Source organism: Anser anser (assembly GCF_964211835.1).
Source record: "Anser anser genome assembly, chromosome: 6".
NCBI classification, from domain to species: Eukaryota; Metazoa; Chordata; class Aves; order Anseriformes; family Anatidae; genus Anser; species Anser anser.
In genome coordinates, this window is record NC_139726.1 from 20,859,533 (window position 1) to 20,881,253 (window position 21,721).

Here is a 21,721-nt window from a genome sequence, read left to right on the forward strand (position 1 = left end):
TGATGGCCTTTGCTACTCTGTCCCCATATTCTTCCTTCCCTTTTTGACATAGTTCCTTATTTTACCCACCTTCAGAGGCACTTCCTTACAGGACCTCATTTCAATAGAAACAGCCTTTTTGCCCTATTTGGGAACTACAGAAGAATATTTGCTATCTCTTTTACTTTCTTTTGCGAAGTAAAAGTAAAGGACCTTTCTTCTATTCTACACCTGTGAAAAAAATGTAACAGACTGACAATAAAAAAACAAGCTTGCTGTTGAGAAATCTGTTACAGTGGTCACCTTGGGATGTTTTCTGTTCCTGTTCAGGAGGCGAGGTCTCATCATCTCAGGTTGTAGCAGCTGTGATCCCCTCAGTATCAGGAAAGGCAGATCTGTTTCAGGCATGGTTCTGGGAAGCAGAGGTAATGGCTGTGTTGCTGGCGTTAAGGAGATCATGTGGTTACTTTATCGACTGTCTTGCAACAGTGAATCACGTGTTGAGCATACGTGGGGTGTTGCTGCTCCAAGGCTGGCCCTCCCGCGGCGGCTCTGCCAGCCGTGCTCTTTCGCTGCGGGCCAGGAGGCTCCAGTTCTCCCAGCCCTCGGGCTCGCTTGGTAGTGCAGCCTCCGGGAGGGAACAAGTGCTCCTTCAGACTCTTTTCCAAGAAGCTGCTGAAACAGATGCTTCAAAAGCAGAATGAAGCCCTACACGCTGTCAAGGAATTTAGACTCGAGCATTGTGCAACTACCTGAAAAGGTCCTCACGTTTAAGATTGTTGGGCTGGTATGTGTGGCGTTCTGTAGGATAGCTCCCAGCTCCATATAGTTTCTGTGCTTTTGTTTAGGATTCCCCAGTAATATTCAGTACTTTTTGCAGAGCTTCAAGTGAGGTCTTATCCTTGGAAAGAAGGAGATTTCAGATTGCTGGTGATTAGGTCCATAATGACAAAGCCAACTCACAAACTTGCCTGTCCTGATTTCTCTTAAGAATGTCTCTAATGAGGACTACATCTGCCTCTAAATTAGTTACTGCAATGTTTTCCAAATGGTTGACAGCCAAGTGATAATTTTGGGTTATTACTTTTAGAGCCGTGGCCTGACTAGACGCCACGTAGTTTATACGTGCCTCAGGAAAACACACAGATGTTTTAGAGGAGTCAGTAAGGGCCTGAAGTGACTGTCACCTTTGGGACTCAAATGTATCAATATATGTAATTTAAACACTTAAAAGCCACAATTCTCTCTGTGTTACTTCTTGAACAAACTTGAAGAATACATGATAGTTCTACCCCTAAATTTTTGCTGTTAAGACCAGCTTGGTTCGAGGAACAGAACAGTACTCTAAAGATTGGTATTGCTGTTATATACCATACCTTGTCTGAAATTTGATTTATTTATTGTGTGACTTGTCTATTGGTTTGAAATATACCTTTACGTATTCAATTTAAGAAGAACTGGTGTTTTGGAAGTCTGTGTAGACAGTCTTGTTTAGATTTGGGCTAACCATTGTTGACTTCCAGTTCCTTTGCTTTGATCCTGCCAACTTCTAAAGCTCCTTTTATCCCTTTTGTGAGCCTATCAGCTCTCCAGGATTCTAAGTTTGCTACTTCAGGGTGGAGCATTATTTGTCTGATCTACAAGGAGCTGTCAGGAGATCTGTTGGCAGCAGAGTAAGTGTGATTTTGGGTGTACGTTTGGGGAGCACGTTCCCAAGGCACTTTTGTCTCTTAAGTTTTCTTAAAGACAATTAATATAGATTCTTTTAGATCTTAGGACACTCTTCCTTATAACTTGCAGAATATCAGGAGTTTTATATTAAAAAAAAAAAAGTCCCCAATGGGATTGGACAACTGAAGGTGATCTAAATAAGAGTCTCATAGGTGCCCTCCTTAATGGAGGGTTCTGGCAGTTAGCTTTGACAATAATGGTGAATGTTCTTTATGTCTGAGCAGCAGAGCCATTTGAATTTTACACCAACAAGGGCTGTATAATTAACTGTTGCCTTCATCAGGATCCATGTCTCAGCTTTCTGCACAGTGCCTGCAGCAATAATGGCTTTGGTACGAAACTCATGGGCATTACCTGTCCAAGAAAACTGCAAATTACACATATATGCATTTTGTTGGGGGCCTGACCGAAGCAGTATCCGTTGAAGTTGACAGCTTTTATTAAAATCCAGCATCTTACTCAGATCCTGAGGAAATGAGGGTTGTTTTTACATGTGGCACTATGCAGTCACATAGACCTTTGTGAGACTGAGCATTCAGGCCGAAGTATTACGTGCCGGATGTTTGACCTGCTTAAATTTTCTTGGGAAAATTTAGTTGCTTCCTTAGTCAGAAAAATATTTTGTTGACTCTATTTTGGAAACTTTGCTTTTTGTTCTTTAAATAGAACATGTATTTCCTTGTGCTTTAAGGTAGATAATTGATGGTACTCTGAAAGCAGCTCGGTGGGGAGACTGTATGGGAGCTAACAGTTTGAGAAGAGTGAGGTCAACAAGAGATGAATCTGATGAGGGCTCAGGGCCATATATTGCATTTGCTCATGTTCTCGTGTCTCAGACCTACTTTTGAAGTCAGCTGGGAATTCTGCTTTGTGAATGCTATGCGAGGCTAAGAACTCTGAATAATCCGAAAAAATTAGAATCCAGAATTAGAATATGCCTTGTATCTTTGTCTATTTTTAGGTCTGTGTATGGAAAAAATAGAGGTAATACCTTTAGACTCCATCTTGTGAAAGACTTTGGAACGCAATTTCCTCATGTTTTTTGTTTAATGTTCATGAAGTTTGCTTTTCAGAGTTGAGTTTGAAGAGTGTTCTCTTCACGGCCTTCTTCAGTACAACAAAATACTAAATTAGCTGCTCATTTAAGTAGTACTGTATCTTTTCTCAACTGAAAAAAGCTGTTTTTCCTGCTGAAAATTGTGGTTAGAGATCATATTCATACATGTAAATGGCTGAATTAAGATCACACGAATGATTTTAGTATTGCCATTAACAGAGCAACTGACGCTCTTTCTACATGCAAGGGCCACACTTTGTGATCCCTGTGATATCTTCTTTGCTGTAGCTTTTTCAAACGGGTATTATGTTTGTAAGTTAGCTAGCTATGTCTGTTATTGTATAAATATATTTAAAATAGTGTAAATTAAGGCTTTTCAATCAAGCAAGGTAAATGTAAGCTGTACTTAGATGCAGTTTCAATGCTGTAATTGTATCCGAGAGCATCTGCCCTTTTTAGAAAGGCAATATTTTTGCAGCAGAAGATGGTTGCTGTTTTGAATTGCTTGACTTTCTATCAAAATGTTCAAATTTAACGACTTCCAACAGTGGATTTAAAAAAATTCATTCGTTCTCATTTATACTATTTCGAGGGTCTTGTGATAAAAATAGCCAAATGTACTGTTTGACAGTGGGTACTTGTCTGTTAATGAAACTCAGCATAGTTCGAACTACTACATGAGATGTTTACATCTGAGAACTAAGAGGGGATAATAGACATGCTCTTCTGCAGGGCCTCTTTGTCTGCTGTTTGTCTTAACTGGGGAGCTTGCTGCGCTGAAGGGAGCTCAGCAGAGCACCGAGCTCTAAGGGCGCTGCTGGTAACTCAGGGCCTCTCTTCCTCCTATTCTGCAAGGATCAGAATATCTTCCAACTATCTGATCTATGGTTTCTAGCCTACTAGTGTGGCTGAACATCTTGTTGTGAAGGCTTACAGCCTGGAAGGATGCCCTTTAAAGGTGTTTAGGGGTTTTCTGTCTTCCACGTTTCACAGGCCTCCCCTACTGATAGCAGTGTCTCTACTTTGGAGCTTTCCTGGTTAGGAGGGTTACACTGACATCTTCCTGCTAGGGTTTGCTTCTTGTCGGTGCATCCCTTGTAGCAGAAAGGCAAACGCTCGGTTTTGTCTCTGAACTCTTCTGTTGCTTGCGGCTTTCTTTCCAAGCAGCAGCAGGTGAGTTGTCACTCCTCAGGCCTTGAAGTCAGTGCCACATCGATTCGTCTCTCATCTTATTTTGCAGGTGAAAAGAACGAATTTAATTATTGAAATTGAATTACTAGGTGGAGGAATAATAAAAAAAAGAACGCCAACCCAAAAACCTAAATTAACAAGTAGAATAGTTTATTTCTCTGCTTTTGTACAGTTAACTTCATGTAAATTGTCATGGAAAAGTGGATTTACATAAAGCGAGGCTACAATAGATCAAAGTCCTTTTTCATCAAGACAGATTTCTAATCCTGTTTACAAAAGTTATATTTTGCTCTGAATTAAAATTTGCTGTAGTATGTGAATAGCAGAAGAAGAAAAAAAAATATAAACACTCTTTACTAGTATGTAAAGAATGAGAAATCAGTTCATAAGAACTGAGAGATAATTGTAGCACTCATTAAATATTTTCCATCTTGTTTTTTTTTCTTTTTTTTGTAGAAACATAAGTGTAGTGTATGTAAGCATAGCATTTGCTTGTTAGTTTAACTGTTGGGACAAAATGCTTATTCTTTTTTGAAGTGTTTGGGTTCTCATTTACAAAATCTGTTCATTTTGTTTGAAAACTTTGAAGCATTGCTTGACATTGAGTCACTGCAATATATGGCATGAAATTCAAATGTGAATAATGTCCTAAATAAAAAATATGATTTATTGTTGCTGAATTGAAGAATCAGGTACAGGTTTACTTCTGTTGCTTATGAATTGAGTTGCTTAGGAGTTAAGTTCCAGTAGTTTTTATTTGGGTCCTGTTGTTCAGAGGAGTAATTGCTACCCAGACAAGAATCCCTGGAAGTTTCTGTTGGAGTCAGGTGCTTACTGTGTTACAGTGTTATAAGACTTGTGTGAACACGGACAGCCTTATGATTGAATTTAAAACAAATGACTTTTAAACATGGGGAGGCAGGGAACAAAAGAGTGAGAGAAAAGTGAGGGTAAAAATAGTCCCTCTGTATATGCATGAACTTATGTCAAGTTTCTGGAATGCAACTGAAACTTGAGATGCTGTGGGATGTAGTGTAAGGAGGGCTGTGCAAATGTTCAAAAGCTGTGAAGGTGTGGTCTGGCTGGTTCTGAAGGCACTCATCAGCTGCTCTAATAACTGGGGAAGTTTAAAAACCCTTCTTTGAAGTGGAGGAGTTGGTTTCACAACGAGCCGTGTATCTACCTGATCTGCTGGTTGCAAGACATTATACACATTCAGATTTGAGCTGGTTCTCTTGCATTGTCGGGTTTTTCTTCTGTGTGTTTTGCTCCCCTTCAGGTGAGCAGGGGAAGGGATGATGACGACTTGACAATTTCATTGTGACTTTCAGTGCAGAGGAGGCAGGTCTGTGAGTGTTAGTGGATTTAAGCTGGCCCAGTGAAATGCCACTCTAGATGTGTGTGCACGCACGTGTGTGTGTATATATATATTTTGAAGACTAAGTAACTTTCTGCTAGCTTAGCTTCCTGAGCTTGCCTAAGGCAGAATTGATTGAGTGGCATTGCTGGAAGAAGTAAGAGGGCAAAAGGCAGAACTGTGGCAGGACTGACCTAGTTCAACTTAAGCATTTGTGGAACTGCAACCTAAAGGAAAGGGGTTATTTTACCTGAAGCCACCTCTAAAATACGTTTCAGAAATTCACAGTAGAACTATTAAAGGCAGAAACAGAACGAGAGAATGAAATGAACCTGGAAAGTCTAAAGCGAAGGTTGCTCGAAAGTCAAGATGTTGCTTATATTAAAAATGCATGGTGTTTTTTGCTATTAAGTAAATGTTAAGTGTTCTTCCACGCTGTACAAATAAGATATCAATGCAGCATAAGGAACTTCAAGAATTGTATTTGGGGTCGTGTGGACAAGATTGCTTGTTAAACTTCGATTTCTATTTAATTGCAAGTTACTGTGTTATTCTCTCCTTTTACTGAAGTTAGCCATGGCTTTTGTTGGGGAAAAAAAATTTCAGGAGAAGGAAAATGCATAGGAAACAAAATGACTCGGTGTATTTTTGAGTTAGAGAAAAGAATAAAGGGGAAAAAAAAAAGATGATATTGTCTGCCTGTAGACTTGTATTTTAGTACTTTCATGTTAGCTCTTCGCTGAGATAGGTCTTGAATATCTCCAGCTAATAGATCGGTACTCTCACTGAGACACTTGTATTCTTAAAGCTCATTGTAGTGTAATAAAAATATTTACAAGGAAAAATGTGCAGCACAAGAAGTATGAAATCCTAAAAATTAAACAAACTACAGGCTTGTAGGAAAAAGCCTTTCTGCAACACTGAAAGCATGTAAAAGAACTTAGATTAAGGTGGCCTGTCAGTCTTCCTCTTTGTAGTTATTTTAATTTTAGACATTCTTTGTAAAAATTAATTAATATCTAGCTTATATCCACCTTTCATAACCACCTGTTGGAGACAACCTACTTCTTCCTGCTCCAAGTCATGGAGTTCCAGAGCTTAACGTCATCAGGAAAGATTACGAAAACGTTCCATGTTGTCCCTATTTTGATTGTTTCAAAGTGCTGCAGAAGCATACATTTATGTAGATGAACAATTATTTCTCAGATGCCATGGTAGGGAAGCTCTTTTAGAAGTACAAGGAACTGATTAAGAAATAGCACTGTCTGCTGTCTGTCCAGTGACTGACTGTGTAATCCTTTGGTGAAGTTTGTCATAGGTGTCTCTTCCTTTCTGTATTAAAAGCTTCAATTTGTTTCCTCCTCATCACAGCTTGAGGTTCTGTCTCTTCTGTAGTTAAAACAGTTGTTTTTAAACTCTGAGGATCTTGGAAGCCCTTGTCTGGTATTTTGGTCAATATTAGTAGAAGAACGGTATGGCACCCTGTAAAGGCAGTGGAGTTTGGAGGGGAATAGAGGACCGCTATTTCAGGGTTGCAGAAGTACCATCCAGTGGCAGGATTGTTGTGTTCGGTGTGTGGCTGGTTGGCTGGGTTGGTTTTTGATAAAACAGTCTAAAGATAAACAGATAAAACAGGATAAAACAGTCTCATAAGCAAATATTGTAGACATGGGTTCAGTCAGATTTCTTCACAGTAATTCTTTCCTTGTGTGTCTTTAGGCCCGTATTGTTATTACTTTTGATCCGTTCTTACAAGGGTAGCGGTGAAAAGGAAACCAAATGCCTTTAAGACTCTACTATATTGCAGCTCAGATAATGTGAGGCTTGTGACTTATGGCAGTTCAGGTTTCTGTATGTGGATGAGTCAAATGTGAGTGACAGAAGCGAAAGTGAATGACTTTGTGAATGCCATTCACTCTTGTGAATGACAAAACTGAAAGCCTTCCTTTTGTACATTAACTCAGAAGTTGTTAGTCGTCACTGAGTTCTTTCTCCTCAGGAGTTTTTTCCCCAGGAATGGGTAGGCTGTATATACAAACAGCAGATCATCTGGCTGCTACTATATTTGTTTATCTTTTTGTAATAAAAAGTGTTATCTGTAATGGGTAAGAGCACAGGAGAAGCTCTTAGTGTTAAGTCTTGTGAAGATGCTAGCCACACTTCAGTAAAAACAGAGATGAAGATGCTGTCTTCATCACTGGGCTCTTGTATCTTTTTTTTTATCCTAAGTTTTTTGTTTTTCTTTTATTTCTTTCCTGTCTTGAGGGTGGTACTTGGATGGTCCTCAAGGAAAAGCTCTCTCTAGAGAATACCAGACTTCTTAGGGAACTTATAGCATATAGTGAAAGCATGAATAAACTTAGAAAATAATTTTCATATTCACACAAAGCTGTATCTCAGTGATACTGAATCAATCTCTTAATCTTCCTGTTGAAAAATTACTAGTAAAGTCCAGTGAATCTTTTCAGTAAAATGTACTCTTAAACTATGTGTGTTTAGACGTCTTTATTCCTTCTTAGCTGCTTCTTTGACATAGGTAAATAAGTCTTTGGTGTTGGTAAATGCCCTTTCTAAAAATAGATTGGGAGTAGGGAAGTATTCAGTGGGTCTTGAGTCAGGCTTATGTTGAGTCAGTGGGAAATCATTCTGTCTGCTCTAATGGGACTTGGCTCAACCTCATGTTGCTGTGTAGTAGCCAAGCCTCAACTACCACCAAACAGGGATTCTTCAGAGAAGAAATGTTTTCTTTTATTTTTAAATGAAGCAATTAGTGTAGTTCTTGTAGGGTGTTTCTATCATACTTTGATAAGTAAATCTCAGTTGGTATACATTTGAAGTAAATACTAATCCTGTGAATTCCAATGCTTTCAGAAGTTTTTATTTATGTCAAAAGACATTAAAAAGTCATCCTCCGGCCTGATTCTTCAGGACATCATTCAGTGTTTGACTGTTTCAGATAAAGAAGAGAAACTGTTTTAGATAAATATTTTCAGTCAGATAGCCTAGAAATTGGGAGGTATGTCTAGATGAAGAAAATCCTTGTTCTTCTAATTGTTAAATTAAGATGTTTCTAATGTGTGAGATAAAACTAGGTATGTTAACTTTGGGAAGGGAAATAAATTTGACAGCTTTATATTTGTATTTGGAAACAAGGTGGATTTGAACATTGTGCTTGGAATTTCAGAGTACCGTTTCTACAGCATCTTTAATGTAAAAGTATATGCTCTGAAAAATGGAAAATGTAGTGGCTTTCTTGATGTATGGTAATTCTGCTGAACTGTGCTCGGCTAACATTTTTCTCATTTGTTGTAGGTTTTGTAAAAGACACCGGATTAAGTCAAATTCAAATGTTCCATGTGTCCCAAAAGACTTGTTGATGATGTCAGAATTGGTTCTTCCACAGTTCATCTTTAGCCTTATTCAGCACTTACGAGAGGGATATAATGAGCCTGGTATGTTTTAAATTTGCATGTCTCTAGCATATCTTACCATGCTGCTATCTCTTGCTTTGAGATATGAGACACAATACACAAATACGTGCCTGCTACCTGTAGTTTATATCACTGAATTGTGTACATCTTTTCCTAACCATGTTGCTGCCTGGTGAGACTATTTGATTTTGTTCTCTGCTGAAAAGCTTCTTAAATATGTCTTAAGGGTTACGCAGCATTGTGTTGAGCTCTTCCAGAAAATGAAGTCAAGATTACACACGTGAATTTTAGAGCATTATAAATATAAGCTAATTCCTTTTGTGTTAGTCATAGCTGTTCTGCCTTGTGTAGGTCTTGGCTAGTTTACATTATGTTTATACCAAAAGTTCTTGTTATGTGGCTTTCAGCTCTTGATCTACCATCAGAGAAAGACCTTCATAAAATCCTCCAGGTTTTGGAGCCTCATGTTTCCTTTCTAGAAGACTTGACCAAAATGGGAGGAGCAATGCGATCAGTTCTTACACAGGTTTTGACTAGCCAACAGTTCTACAAAGATCTTAGCTCCGGTATGTTTGTGTTATTTCTAGTAATTAAATTTCTAAATTGTGAAGACTTTAAGGACTTAAGTTTTATGACTTCAGAGCTGCATGTTTTTATCTAGTTTCTCAAACCCCAGAAAATTGCATGTTTTTAGGGATATATTTTGTTGGTGATAGAAGGGGGGTGGGCTTTGGGAACAACTGGAAGCATTTCTTATTAAGACCTATACAGCAGTAGATCTCTTATCTTCTATGTCCCAGATAACAGCATAGAGAGGCATGGTTTCAAATGAGTTTTTGCAATAAATCCACTCACTGTAAAGTGAAGTGAACATGGTAGCTTACTGCTGCCAAATAAGATGCATTGTGTCTATTGGAAGTGGAACATGTGTAATATATTTTGGGATCTGTTCTCACAGAGGTTACTGGAGGAGACTTGAATGGCAGAAGGCCATCGTATGTACTGCACTTCTGTGAAAAGCTTTCTTTTTCTTAAAAATAGTCAATTCTGTACAAGCAATTATTTGTTCTATCCTGTTCGAAGTGACAGTGAATCTAAAAATGTTGGGTAGTCAGTCTTAACACTCTCCCTTTTGCCCCACCCCAAATAGTATAAATTAACTCTGTCTTGTTTTCTTGTAATTAGAAGGTATCGTTTTTGGGTCCTTTGCATAGGTGTGGAACAAATAGTAATTATTGTAGCTTGGCAGCAGCTGGCTGAACAAGCAATCTTCATATCTTTGAAAGGAGAAATGCTGTTGCAGGGGCAGTTGTCTTTATCGTGCCTCTTTCCTCTTTTTTGCTCCTGTCTGATGGTATTTGAATGGGAGAAATTTAATGACATCTCTTCTCCTACATGTGATGGAATTCCTGAGAGAGAGATGTAGAATAGGAAGTAAGGCTTTATTATTTGGACCTTTGGGATAGAGAATATGTGTCTAGATAGGGAAAGCAAAGAAGAGGATAGTAAAGCAGAACCTGCACTTCTAGCTTTGAGTGTGAAAGGTGTATATCTGAAAGGATGCTGGCATCTCTTTCATGATTTATTTTCCTTAAACTTTAGAGGAGCAAACTATCAGGTTTTTATCTTTTCCTTATAGTACATTTTTTCTTCAATCCATTTCTTTGTGTAAATTTTATATCCAAAGCATACAATATGACTTGCCTTCATCAGACTGTTCAAGTGGTAATATCTTTTGGAATAATTTTTGTTAATTGAAGCTGCCAAAACTTGAACTTTTCTTTCAAAGTTCCAACTATCAGAATGTATATATGGAGTATTATCATTACAGTTCTGGTCCTCTGGAAATCTTGGGTCCTTCTTCCTTCCCCCCCCCCCCCCCCCCCCCAATCTTGTTTGAAATACCAAAATAAATGTGTGGGGTTTTTGTTTGTTTGTTTTTTATTTCTCCTGTGGTGTTAATGGTGGCAATGCTGTTAAAATGGAAATTAAGTATATAGTTTAGAAGGAAACACCAAATTGGAAGGTGAAAAACAGAAGGTCTGGTCTCTTGGGTTTTGTTTTATAAGTTGAAAAACTTCTTAGTTTCTACTTCTCAAAATTGTACAGCTTATTAAAACATGGACCATTTTTGGATTGCTTGTTTAGAGTATAATATATATGAACCAGGTAGCTGTTGTACTGTAATGCTGTTTTACATATGTATTCAAGGTGTTGGAGAGAATGCATGTGCAAAGAAAAGTCATGAAAAGTACCTCATTGCTTTGAAAGGCTCTGGACTGGCATTTCCTGAGGATAAACTTACATGTGGCATGCAGGAACAAGGAGCTGGTACTAGCACATTAGCTGTTCAAGGTTTGTGTAAAAACGTATTTAAGATAACACTTGACTATTGTTATGTATACTTTACCTTGTTTTAAAGGCAAATCTTAATAAAACTTGTAGAATTACCTGTTATTTAGTGCACCACCAAATTACAGGACTCAATTCTGTCAACAAAATTAAACATGTTCACTTCTTGCTGCTGAAATACCAAGCATCATTTTCCTATTGTAGAGTTAGTGGAATTTGAGTAGGCAAGATGAAATTGCTCGTAGTGGAATTTTGTCATTGCAACTAAGTTAAACGACCTGTTCCTACAAAAGTGCTGTGGAATTTTTTGATCAGTGAAGGCAGTTGGAGTTCTGTTTTTTTTTTTTGCAATTTCTAGAAGAGCATGTCTCTGTTAACTCAGTACATTGAAGCTTTGCAATTGAACGTATTTGCAAGTCCCACCCAGATTTTGTATTCTGAGTATTCCTTGGAAATCTGACCCCAGTTTCTCAGTCCAGTGCTGTGTATCTTTTTAGAAAGTTAATGTTTTTTCATTTCATACTGGTTAATTAAATATCATAAAATATTCTTCTTTCAGTATAAGACTTATGAAAGGAATTTCTAAATTTTCTTATTTCAAAAGGTTTAGCAGGTGCTACAGCAACATCAGGACAAGGGGATTCTTCAGATGAGGTGAGACTGTTTTTAAAGAATATAACGAACTGCAACAGAATATTAAAAGGAGAAATTGCTTGCAGCCAAATCCTGCAAACCTTTACTCTTCTGTCTACTACATTCTCTCTCTCCATTTTGGTAATTGGAAATAATGGAGACATAAAGGAACAGATCTCATGTCCTAAGGACGTCTTGGAAAAAATCCTTATTTCTGCTTATATTGTTTCAGTTCAATTTATATGAGTAATATAGAAGAAACTTGTCTAAGTACTTCAAAAATCACTATCAAGTAAATTGGGCTTGATTAAAGCAAACTTAAAGCATGTGATGTTCAGAATGATGTTAGCAGCTTTTGGCACCTGAGAATCCAGCTGAACTGGTGATAGTAGCAGTGAGAATTTATCTGCAGAGAAATTCCCATGTGTAGACTTGACCCTATTTACCAAACATATTGTGTGGGAGTAAAAAGGAGGGAATCTCCTATACTGAGATATAATAAACAAGTGGAACTTAATGTGGAAAGTTAAATTCTCATAGGGTTACTTTTTCAACTTCTTCGTCTGTCCGTCTGTTCCCCCCCCCCCTTACTTAAAACTTAATTTCAAGTAGTAAGCCTTCAGATTGATTCGTAGAGATATGGTAGGGTAGTATAACTAATTTTAAATAACGTTTAGTATAATTTTTCATAGAAGTTCTGATTATTTTGAATTCTCTGAACGGTTATTGAAGTAAAACAATTGTTTGTGTGTATCTGAAACAGTTGTATGACATATTTGCCTCTGTCACAGGCACAACAGCATCTGGTATGCTTTCAGCAGTGCTATTTATAATTTGGCATTTTCAAAGTATTGCTTGTTGTTTTTTCACCATCACTTGACAAAAACAAACAAACAAAAACATGCGAAAGACTGCTAGCAACATCACTTTTAAGGCCCAGGAATTAAAAAGGCAGTTCAAGTTAATGTTAATAAGCTCAAGTAGTATTTTTGACTAAACTTAAAATAACTTAGTATCCTTCCTGGTGTTTTACCTCTGTAAGTAATGGTAACAGAGTTGTAATCTGAAGTTGTAAGAGTCTGAAGAGAGATCAGATGTCAGCAACACTACTTCTGGGAAGGATGTCCAAGATGGAGGTAGAGACAGAGATGTATGTTGTGGGGAAAGAATTTTTTATCAGGGTAAGTTTTAAGACAAAGATATTTTATTTATAAATGAGGAGGGATTTACAGCAACTACACTACAGCTTGCCAGTTAGACACCTGCTTTCTAGAGAGACTTTTTTCTGATCTCCAGGGTGTGACTAGCTGTTTATTGTATGTAAATATTTTACTATGTTGGCACAGATGTGATTTACCTGAATGGAAGTTCTGTACATGCTCACATGCCTGGGATCAACATTAAGATCTTAATTACGTTATTAAGATACTTTTATGTATATAAAAAAAAAAGGCACAAGTTCCTATTTTGAAACTTGCATTTAGAAATTAAAAAAGGAAAAAAAAAAAAGAGGAAGTAAAGTTGAAGGTAAAAACAATAAGTACTAAAAATGTAAATGATCTTTAATGTATATTTGTGCTTCTGGATTTTCCTTTCCTATTTTCAATAAAATCCCATTGATATAATGTAGAAAGCAATTAAAAATAATATTGAGGCTTTTTTTAGGAAACAGAGCAACAAAGAGGAAGCATTCTATAAATGTGGTACTAGAATAGCCTACATAAGTAAATCTCAGTAGCATTGCTGAAAGAAAGATGGCTTTTTTTCCCTTTTATAATCTTTCATAATTGTGGTCTGCTTACCAAATGCGAATTACTAAAAAGAAAGTAAAAAAGCCTAAACAGAGCTATGCAGGTGGAAGGCGAAATGCGTATTAGATAAATGAGTTTACTAGAGAAAAGCTAGCTGGAGAGTTGCTTGTTAGAGAAATGAGGAAGAAGTTCTATTGTTTTGACCTCTCTTCCTCCCCTCTATCTATTCCCATATGTTACAAAGGGTACTTACAGCTTCTATGCTCTGATATAATCTCTTATAGGAGAGTAAAGCTATGCTTGAATTTAGAAACGTAGCAAGAGTACGCTTCTAACTGGTTTTTCTTTCTCTAATATTTAAGATGAATCTAGAAAGGCTAGTGTACTTTCCTATGAGGTGAGTTTTAAAAGTAGCTCACCGATGAAGAGCTATTTTGAAGGATATGAATTGAAGTAGTACTTCCTTAGGGAACTAAGTAACTTGAAAAGTTTTGCATAGTTCAGTGTCTGGCTTAATTTCTACAATGGTAGATGGTTCTAAGTTAAAAATGGATTGGATAGATGAATTTATGCTGAGATGTGGGTGTTTTTTTTTTTTTTGTTTTAGTTTTTTCCCGTAAAATGGTATAGGTATATTTGTGCTTTATTTTTAAAATGGTTTGTGTTCCAACCTGTGATATTTTGGAGACAACTTGCCATTAGTTTCCTTCATTAGTTTTTCCCCCTTTGTATCCTCCTTTGTACAAAAGGAGGAAAAAAAGAAAAGACAATTTCTAAACCTTTTCTATTTAAGAGAATAGTATGTTCCAAGTAATAAAACCCAGTCCATGAACACTTTGACTGCGCTGGTGGATAACTGTATTGGATATCTCATTTTGGCATCACTGTAGTTTAATGAATGCTAAAATGACATATTATGTAGTTATATAAAGTTGTTGATTCCAGTTTTTGTTTAATGTAATAGTAGAAAAATTAGACCATTTTATAAAATGGCATCCGATATTACATAAAATTTATTATTTGAAATTTAGACAGAGGTGGCACACCTTAGGCATACTGTTAAATATTCTGTTATGTAAAGCAAATCTGCATATATTTCTGGTATGATTTTTGTGTACTAAGTGGGTAAAAACAAGGTGTTCTACATTTGCTTTCTCATATGCTTATTCTTTATCCCTTGCCTTGGGAAACACAGTGTGACCTAGCACTCGCTGTCTCAAGGCTGTTAATACTTCTGCACTTGACATTAAGATTTAATCCTACTATACTGCAGTAATGGAAACCAACTATCTGGTGTCATTAAGGAAAAAACAGTTCTCAAAAGTATTTCTCAGTAAGTCAACACTTTTCTTCTTTTTAATGAAATAATCTTCATTGCAACTTTTGAGGTAACGTTCAACATTTTCCTCATAAACAACGCATGTTTACCCTTCTATATTGCCAGAGCGGCAGTGTCGGTGGTCAGAATCCAACACATTAATTACAATTTGTATGCTCAAATGCCTTATTTTCTGATTAAGGACTCTCTACCACCTCTCTGGCTTCACTGCGGCTGCTGAAAAGGCTGGTAGACCTGAAGGTGTCACCTGACTAGCAACAGGAATTTTGAATCCTTGTCTTCCTCCTTCAGGGCAGGAGACTTAAATTGCAGACTCTTCCAGCAGTAGTAGTATCATAATCTCTGCAAGTCTGATTTTTGTTTGGCACCTTTGGCCTCTCTGGTGGGGGAGTGATCAGTGACAACATGCTGACAACTGACTGCCTCCTGAGCGCAGAAGTAGCACGTGTTCACAAAGACCACAGGAGATCTAAGAGTTCAAATGTGTGTCCATCTTAAAAGTTGGCTACGGATTTTTTTTAGATGGAGGTACTGAAGAGATGAGGAAAAAATCAGATCTTTCCTTAACGTGATACTTTTGGTCAGTCCTTATATAAAAAATATTAATAATTTTTCTCACCAATGAAGAATATTTTCTTCTTGTGTTCCATGTTCTTATCATCCCTCTTGAAATTCAGAACTAAAGTAGGACCTTTGATTAGAGAAGGTTGATATTGATTGATTACTGTTAGCCGTAGATACTTGCATTAATTTTCTCTCATTTCATTAGTACCTGTAGAATTTATTGTTTATGTCAGGGTTTCATTGGGACTGCTATTGTTAGAAATGAGAAACACAATGTTAAATATAGTCCTCTAATGTCACATTATTTTCTAAGTGTTAGATTTTGTGAAGTGGTGGTGATGTTTTTAACTTGCATTGCATTTTAGATCCTTTGCTGTTTTGTTTGCAGAGTGCATTGAAAACTTCAGATGACAAATGCCTGCATAAGGTGTTTGCTTTATTCTGTAGGAAACAAGCAATTAGAATTGGTCTTTATTCTTGGACTTTATTCTTGGAACAAAACTTTGTATTGATTAGAAAATATCCAGCTATTTGTGTTGCCAACTTTATGAGTTGAAGTGTTGGCTGATAAGTTTTTTAGGAAACAAACGAAAAGAATCCTTATTGATGAGTAAAGCGAAACCATGGATGTGCAACATTTAGAAAATTTGTAGTGCTAAATTAAACATTTTTGTAGCAACCAGTTTCAGAAATCAAAGCAACCAACTGACAAAATTATTGAAATAGATGAAGTTGTCTGAACTTGCAGATCATAATGTTGCCTGTAGGGGGAAAAAGAACAATTTAAAGAATTGTTTTCCCTAATGAGTTGCACTGACTCCTTGGTTCCTGTAAACAGCAGAAGTATTTTGTGGTAAGAGAGTATATTCAGGGCATCTCTGTTTTAGCTTGATAGTTGAGCCAGAATTTTGAGAGCATATAGTCACTTGGCAATAAAATTCTAAATATACGATTATCAACTTTTTAAACTCTTCCTCTACCCCAGGAGGACCAGGATGGTAGCCAAGGTGTGGGCAAGCGCAAGAGGGTGAAACTAAGCAGCACCACCAAAGGTATTTATAAAGTACTGATTTCAGTATATCATATTTGCTTTATGTTTATCTTTAAGAATTATCTAGGGGTACTCATTCACTTCCCAAGCACTGTGGTGCTGCATGTGGCAGGCATTAAACATAATAGTCTAAAACAGAATAGTGAGTGAAATGATGCTAATTTGCCACTTCGATTTCTCTTGGGAGTGAGTATCACTTTCTGGGACTTCATTTAACCAACTGTTTTGTCACTTTCGTGTTATAAGCTGGCATCTAACAATTCATTCTATTTTCACTGTGTGGCAGGCAGGATTGGAATACATCTTGGCAAACAGGTTTTTGGTGTATTTGTTCTTGACAATTTTTTTTCATTATGCCACTATACGATGTGATTATGTTCTCAGCCAGGCAGTAATGGTTCTCTCTGGTTTTGGCTGGTCTTTCTGTAATGTTTTTGTAGTCATGCTTAAGAAAAGATATGTGAATGAAGTCTCCTTTGAAACCACTTCATTATTTTCCTAGACTGAAACTAATCCTCTGTATAATTTCTAGTCCAAGATGAACAGCACTCTTATTGAGGTCAGTGCAAGTTCTAATTCAAGAATGAACGTAGGCTAGAGATGAGGTAGCCTTATCTCATGCTTTTCCTTTATGTGTTTTTGTGCTAAAAAGTGAAGGGTTTGAATGCTTTTTTTTTTAATGAGAGTATGTGTAGACTGACATCAGAAGCGGAAAGAAATTGCAAGGTTTGAGAAAAGAACATTTGGGTGAAAAACGATGGTGGAAGTTGAAAAAATTCCTGTAAAGGTGTTGAAGTGAAGATTTGAAACTTGAATTTGAAATGCAGAAGTTCCTGAAGTCAATAAACAGATATGAAAGTGTTGTGATGGCTATGGGAAAGGAAGACTGATTATTTCTAGTGTTCTCAGCTTGAATGAAAAAGAGTTTGGAAAGTTGGAAAAGCAGAAAACTAAATATTTTGGCAGGTGTGTTGCTGAGAGGTGAAGCAATGATATGTGAAAGATCATGAAGGCTCTGCAGGCAGAGGTACCTTGGTTTCTGCATACTGCAGCAATAAGTGTTTATATAAGCAGGGATGAGAGAGACTCAGAATGAATCAGAAATGTGACGGATTAATAATGTTATGGAAAATGTGGTAGATTTGGAGAACTGCAGACAATTTACTGACACCCCAGGAAAGCTCTCTTACTTAGACTGTTAAGTTCCCTAAAAGATAAGTTAGTCAGATAATGCAAGAAAAAGATGATCTTTTTTCTGATGCGAAATGATTGATTATGGAAAACGGGCAGAGAGGAAGCCCATGTTTAGAAGTTTCCTCAATCTGAAAAACAGTATGAGCAGTGGCATTTCAGGAAAAGTGGTTCTTTAATTCAACATTTGATTTCCCCCCAGGATTGTAGTCTTCCCCCCTCTGAGGTCCCAACATGGACTGTGCTCATGGTGTTGGTAGCTCCTAATATCAGCCCCAGAGGAGGGAGTCTGCCAGTGGGGGAAGGGTAAGTATCTGTTTTTATTAAATATTGAATAGTTTTCTGAAGTTTTCAGTATTCATATTTTATGTCCAATATGGTATAAAATAAGAGTATGAAAAGAAAATTTTAGAAAACTGAGTATTGAATAAAAACAGATTTACCTTTTCCATATAAGCAGACTCCCTTTCCCATCCTAGGTCTTTAGCGGTACTGTCTTCATTGGGGGGTTATTTATATACCGGGGATGTCTTGGTACACTAAGACTTACATTCCATGAAGGTGTTTAAAACAGGCTGTGGAGTCTTTTGTGGCACTGGGAAGGAATAAAAGGTTTCTTTAAAGAAAATATGGTTTTTATCCTGAGGTGTCATTGATACACATGTGTGACTGAGTATTGAGAGACTTTTCTGTTGTTACTCTGTTTTAAAACCTGCAACCATCTTAAATATGTGAAGTTTAGGACAATTTTAAACCCACAGGCACTATTTTTTAATTTGTTGAAGGAAATTTAAAATCATGATAAAACTATCATTTTTTTCTTTTTTCCCAAGAGTGGGAGCTTTAGTCCCAGTGTTCTTGACAAATTTTCCAAGTTGGGTAAGAGCATTCTGCCTACTTAAATTCTGTAGCAGGTATAATTGGATATATATTCTTCTGTCCCTGACTGAAGCTGCTGTATTAAACAATTAGTATGCGCTGTACAACTGTGGTACATGTCAGAGAAAGCTTCGCATCAGTGACAGATAAGGTGTTGCGTCACTTGTCTTCATGCCGGGTGTTCTCACTCAGGGGCACTTGGAATGTACCTAAACCTGTGCTGTCTGTTCTGCGGACAGAGGACTTCAGTCTGCATGGCTACCAAGCTTTCATGGGCAGTAAATTCACACACGTAATTTCTTAACAAGAGACGAGGAGGAAAATGTAAACGATCATCACACGTTTGCTGCAGTAGGTGATGTGTAACACTTTACAAAGTATTTTGTAAAAATTATAATATCTTTCATGAGTCTGTGAAGGTAATTTTTTATTTCAGCGCTTGTAGAATATATTGAATAAAATACTCTCTTCTTTGTGTGGCTTGCTAGAGTCTTGAGAAGATCCCTAAAATTTAAATTATTCACTGTTTCTCACTATCTTTCTCAATTCCTGAGATGTTTTGCACTGATTGGTCACTTGACAGTGGAACTCTGATATTTGGTAACGGTGGAAAATGAAGGTGATTCCTGTTTAACTAGTAGGCACAAAGTCATCCTGTGCAGTCCTTGAAGCTGTCATACCTCAGTGGAGTGGTGAGTCTTCAAGGCTAGAAGCTGTCCAGATTGAGCATTTTTGAATCTGTGCTGATGGAAGCACTTTGTAAAGTCCCATTGGGATACACGATATTGTGTGGAGGCGTCTATCCTCAAGTCTAGTTGATTTCTAGTTATAAAGAAATAATATTCAGGCTATAGAAAATAATGTTATGGGAGTGAACAGTTCCTGTTGTAGTTTTAAAACATAAATAACTAATGACGAATGATGATAATGAAGCTTTGTATTTTAGCATTTCTTTTCAGTGATGTTAATTAACGTTCTTGTCAAGCCACAGCTTTATGAACAGTTTATTCTAACAGAGGTCAGTGTTTGTGCAGCATTGCAGTGAACTGTATCGGGAAACTAATTTCCTTGAAAACTTGGCTGACAAAATGGAAAGATGATTTGATTCCATTGTAGGTACTCCACAGGGATGTACAAATGGGTGCTGTCAACATGAACAAGATGGCAGAGTGAGCAGCTGGGAGTTGAAAGGGGAAGGATGGGACTGTCTCTTATACCATCTGATCAGGGCATTATGCTGACTTTTATATTAACAAATGAAACAAAAACTGTGTGGCTGGGGGAAAGAAATCCCTCATTGAGTTAAGATAGGTAATTTTCAAGGGTTATACCTACCTTGCCTTAAAAATAAAAATGGCTAATACGCTATTGCTTCTATTTAGCTTGTTTAGAGTTTTGCAAATAGAAGTGTTGTTAGGAGATTAAAACTTAACCACTTAACCATAAATGATGTTTTGCTGTTTTCACTTAGCTAGATAGTGGTGTACATTATTAAGTGCTTCCCTTGATTAAATGACTACAGGTTGCTGTGATTCATTAAAATTGGTGGAGCTATTGCAGTAAGGCGATAAGGTTTAATGCAATCAGCAAAGATTGGACTCTTTTTTTTTGTGGTAGAATTGTACTGAAAGCTTCATTGACTTCTCTAGGAGGTTCTTTTTAGTCTTCAAGATTTTGCATTATGTAGTATTGGCTATGTTCATTTTTTCCAGTGTTTCTGAAAAAAAAAGTGCACTAAGATGTTCTTAAATTTTTGTTAGTTGTGTGTCAGATTTTGCAACTGCATTATCATTGTTATTGATAAAATTTATGACATAATTATCACACATCCCCTCCTCCAACCTTTTATGCAGATCAATCTATCATGGATGTTTTGAAGCATAAATGTTTTCTAGAAGAATTATTGTTTTGGACAATAAAATATGAATTTCCACAGAAGATGGTGACTTTCTTACTCAACATGCTGCCAGATCAAGATTATAAGGTACTTATCTTAGTTCGTTCAAATTGAAACATTTTCTTATATGTTTAGAGTGTACTATGCCTTGCACGAAGCCATATATGTTTATATCTGAATACTAAGCAGTAAAATAATGCAGATCTTTTACTTTGTTTTGAGTATTCTGTTAGAAAGTCTAAAGTGCATAGTGTTTGAAGAGAGATGTGGACAAAAGACTGATAATTTTGGAGCAGCAGTATTAATTTTTGTTCTTGTGTTCTGTTCTTCCTTTCTGGCTATTAGTTCATGTTTGCGAGTACAGGATTTTGTTTGTTTGTTTTACGTAGTAAATTGGGTTTTTATCATTTGGAAGATTTGGCTCAGCACTAAGTTACTCTGTAGTGTGATACGACTGGTAAATTATTGTGGTGACTTCATTCCTGTTGCAACTGTTGTAGTAGGCAGTGATTTCTCCATGAAGGCCTTTACAGTGTGAGTATACTTGCTTTAGCTATGCCCTAAGAGATTCTGGCAGCCTTCCAGCTGTTTCCTTACAGAGCTTTGCAGTTGTCCATACCAAGTGTCCCCTGGTTTGGAGTCACGGAGACGGGATGTCATCTTCCTGTTTTAAATCTTGGTGCACAGCCAGGGTTGGTTGTTTGCTCTACATGTTCCAAGACCTAGTACACATAGCAGCCAGGCTTAACATTTTGCTCTGATCACGTCATACCTTTGAGCCATGCTAAAGTTTTGGACCTTCTCAATTCCTGTTGGGAGGCAAAGATCAAGAAATCCTGAAGCCCAGGCATGAAGATTTCTTCAAGAATACTCCTTTGTAATGGTGCAGCGCTGCATTTGTGCCTTCTTGAAACCTTGTATTGGAGTAAAGGATATGAAGATAACTTGCAAGAAAGAAAAGGATAAAACATGGATCTTCAGCTATACTCTGTGCATGTTGAGACATTATTTTGATTTGGGATACCAACTTAGATCCATCTTGGTCTTGGATTCAACTAACACATGAAGAGATGTAAGGACATTTTGACTGAATATTCCTTGCCATAAAGCTTGAATTCTTCTTGATATTTGGAGACCCTTGTGGACCCCCAGTTCTCCTGATCCTTTGCTGGTTAGAGTCCTGCCTGTCTGTGAAAACACCCAACTGCTAGCAGCTTGCGGAGGAATCTTGTAAGTATTGATACGTTTACCTTTATGATATACCAAGTAATAACTACAACTTCTAATGATCTTAGGATCACTTTTCTGGTGGCAAGAA

At 37.1% G+C, this 21,721-nt stretch overlaps 1 protein-coding gene across 3 annotated transcripts in view; it reads left to right on the plus strand.

The window, feature by feature from the left end:
* The window catches only part of UBR3 (ubiquitin protein ligase E3 component n-recognin 3), a 104,299-nt gene that overhangs the window by 4,588 nt on the left and 77,990 nt on the right, over positions 1 to 21,721 (plus strand). For all 3 annotated transcript variants that reach the window (XM_083842449.1, XM_083842450.1, XM_083842451.1), the window contains exons 2-7: positions 8,628 to 8,767; positions 9,154 to 9,312; positions 10,958 to 11,101; positions 11,703 to 11,752; positions 16,371 to 16,437; positions 20,360 to 20,490. In XM_083842449.1, the coding sequence (XP_083698575.1) occupies positions 8,628 to 8,767; positions 9,154 to 9,312; positions 10,958 to 11,101; positions 11,703 to 11,752; positions 16,371 to 16,437; positions 20,360 to 20,490 (691 nt within the window). The remainder of the gene's footprint in view (positions 1 to 8,627; positions 8,768 to 9,153; positions 9,313 to 10,957; positions 11,102 to 11,702; positions 11,753 to 16,370; positions 16,438 to 20,359; positions 20,491 to 21,721) is intronic.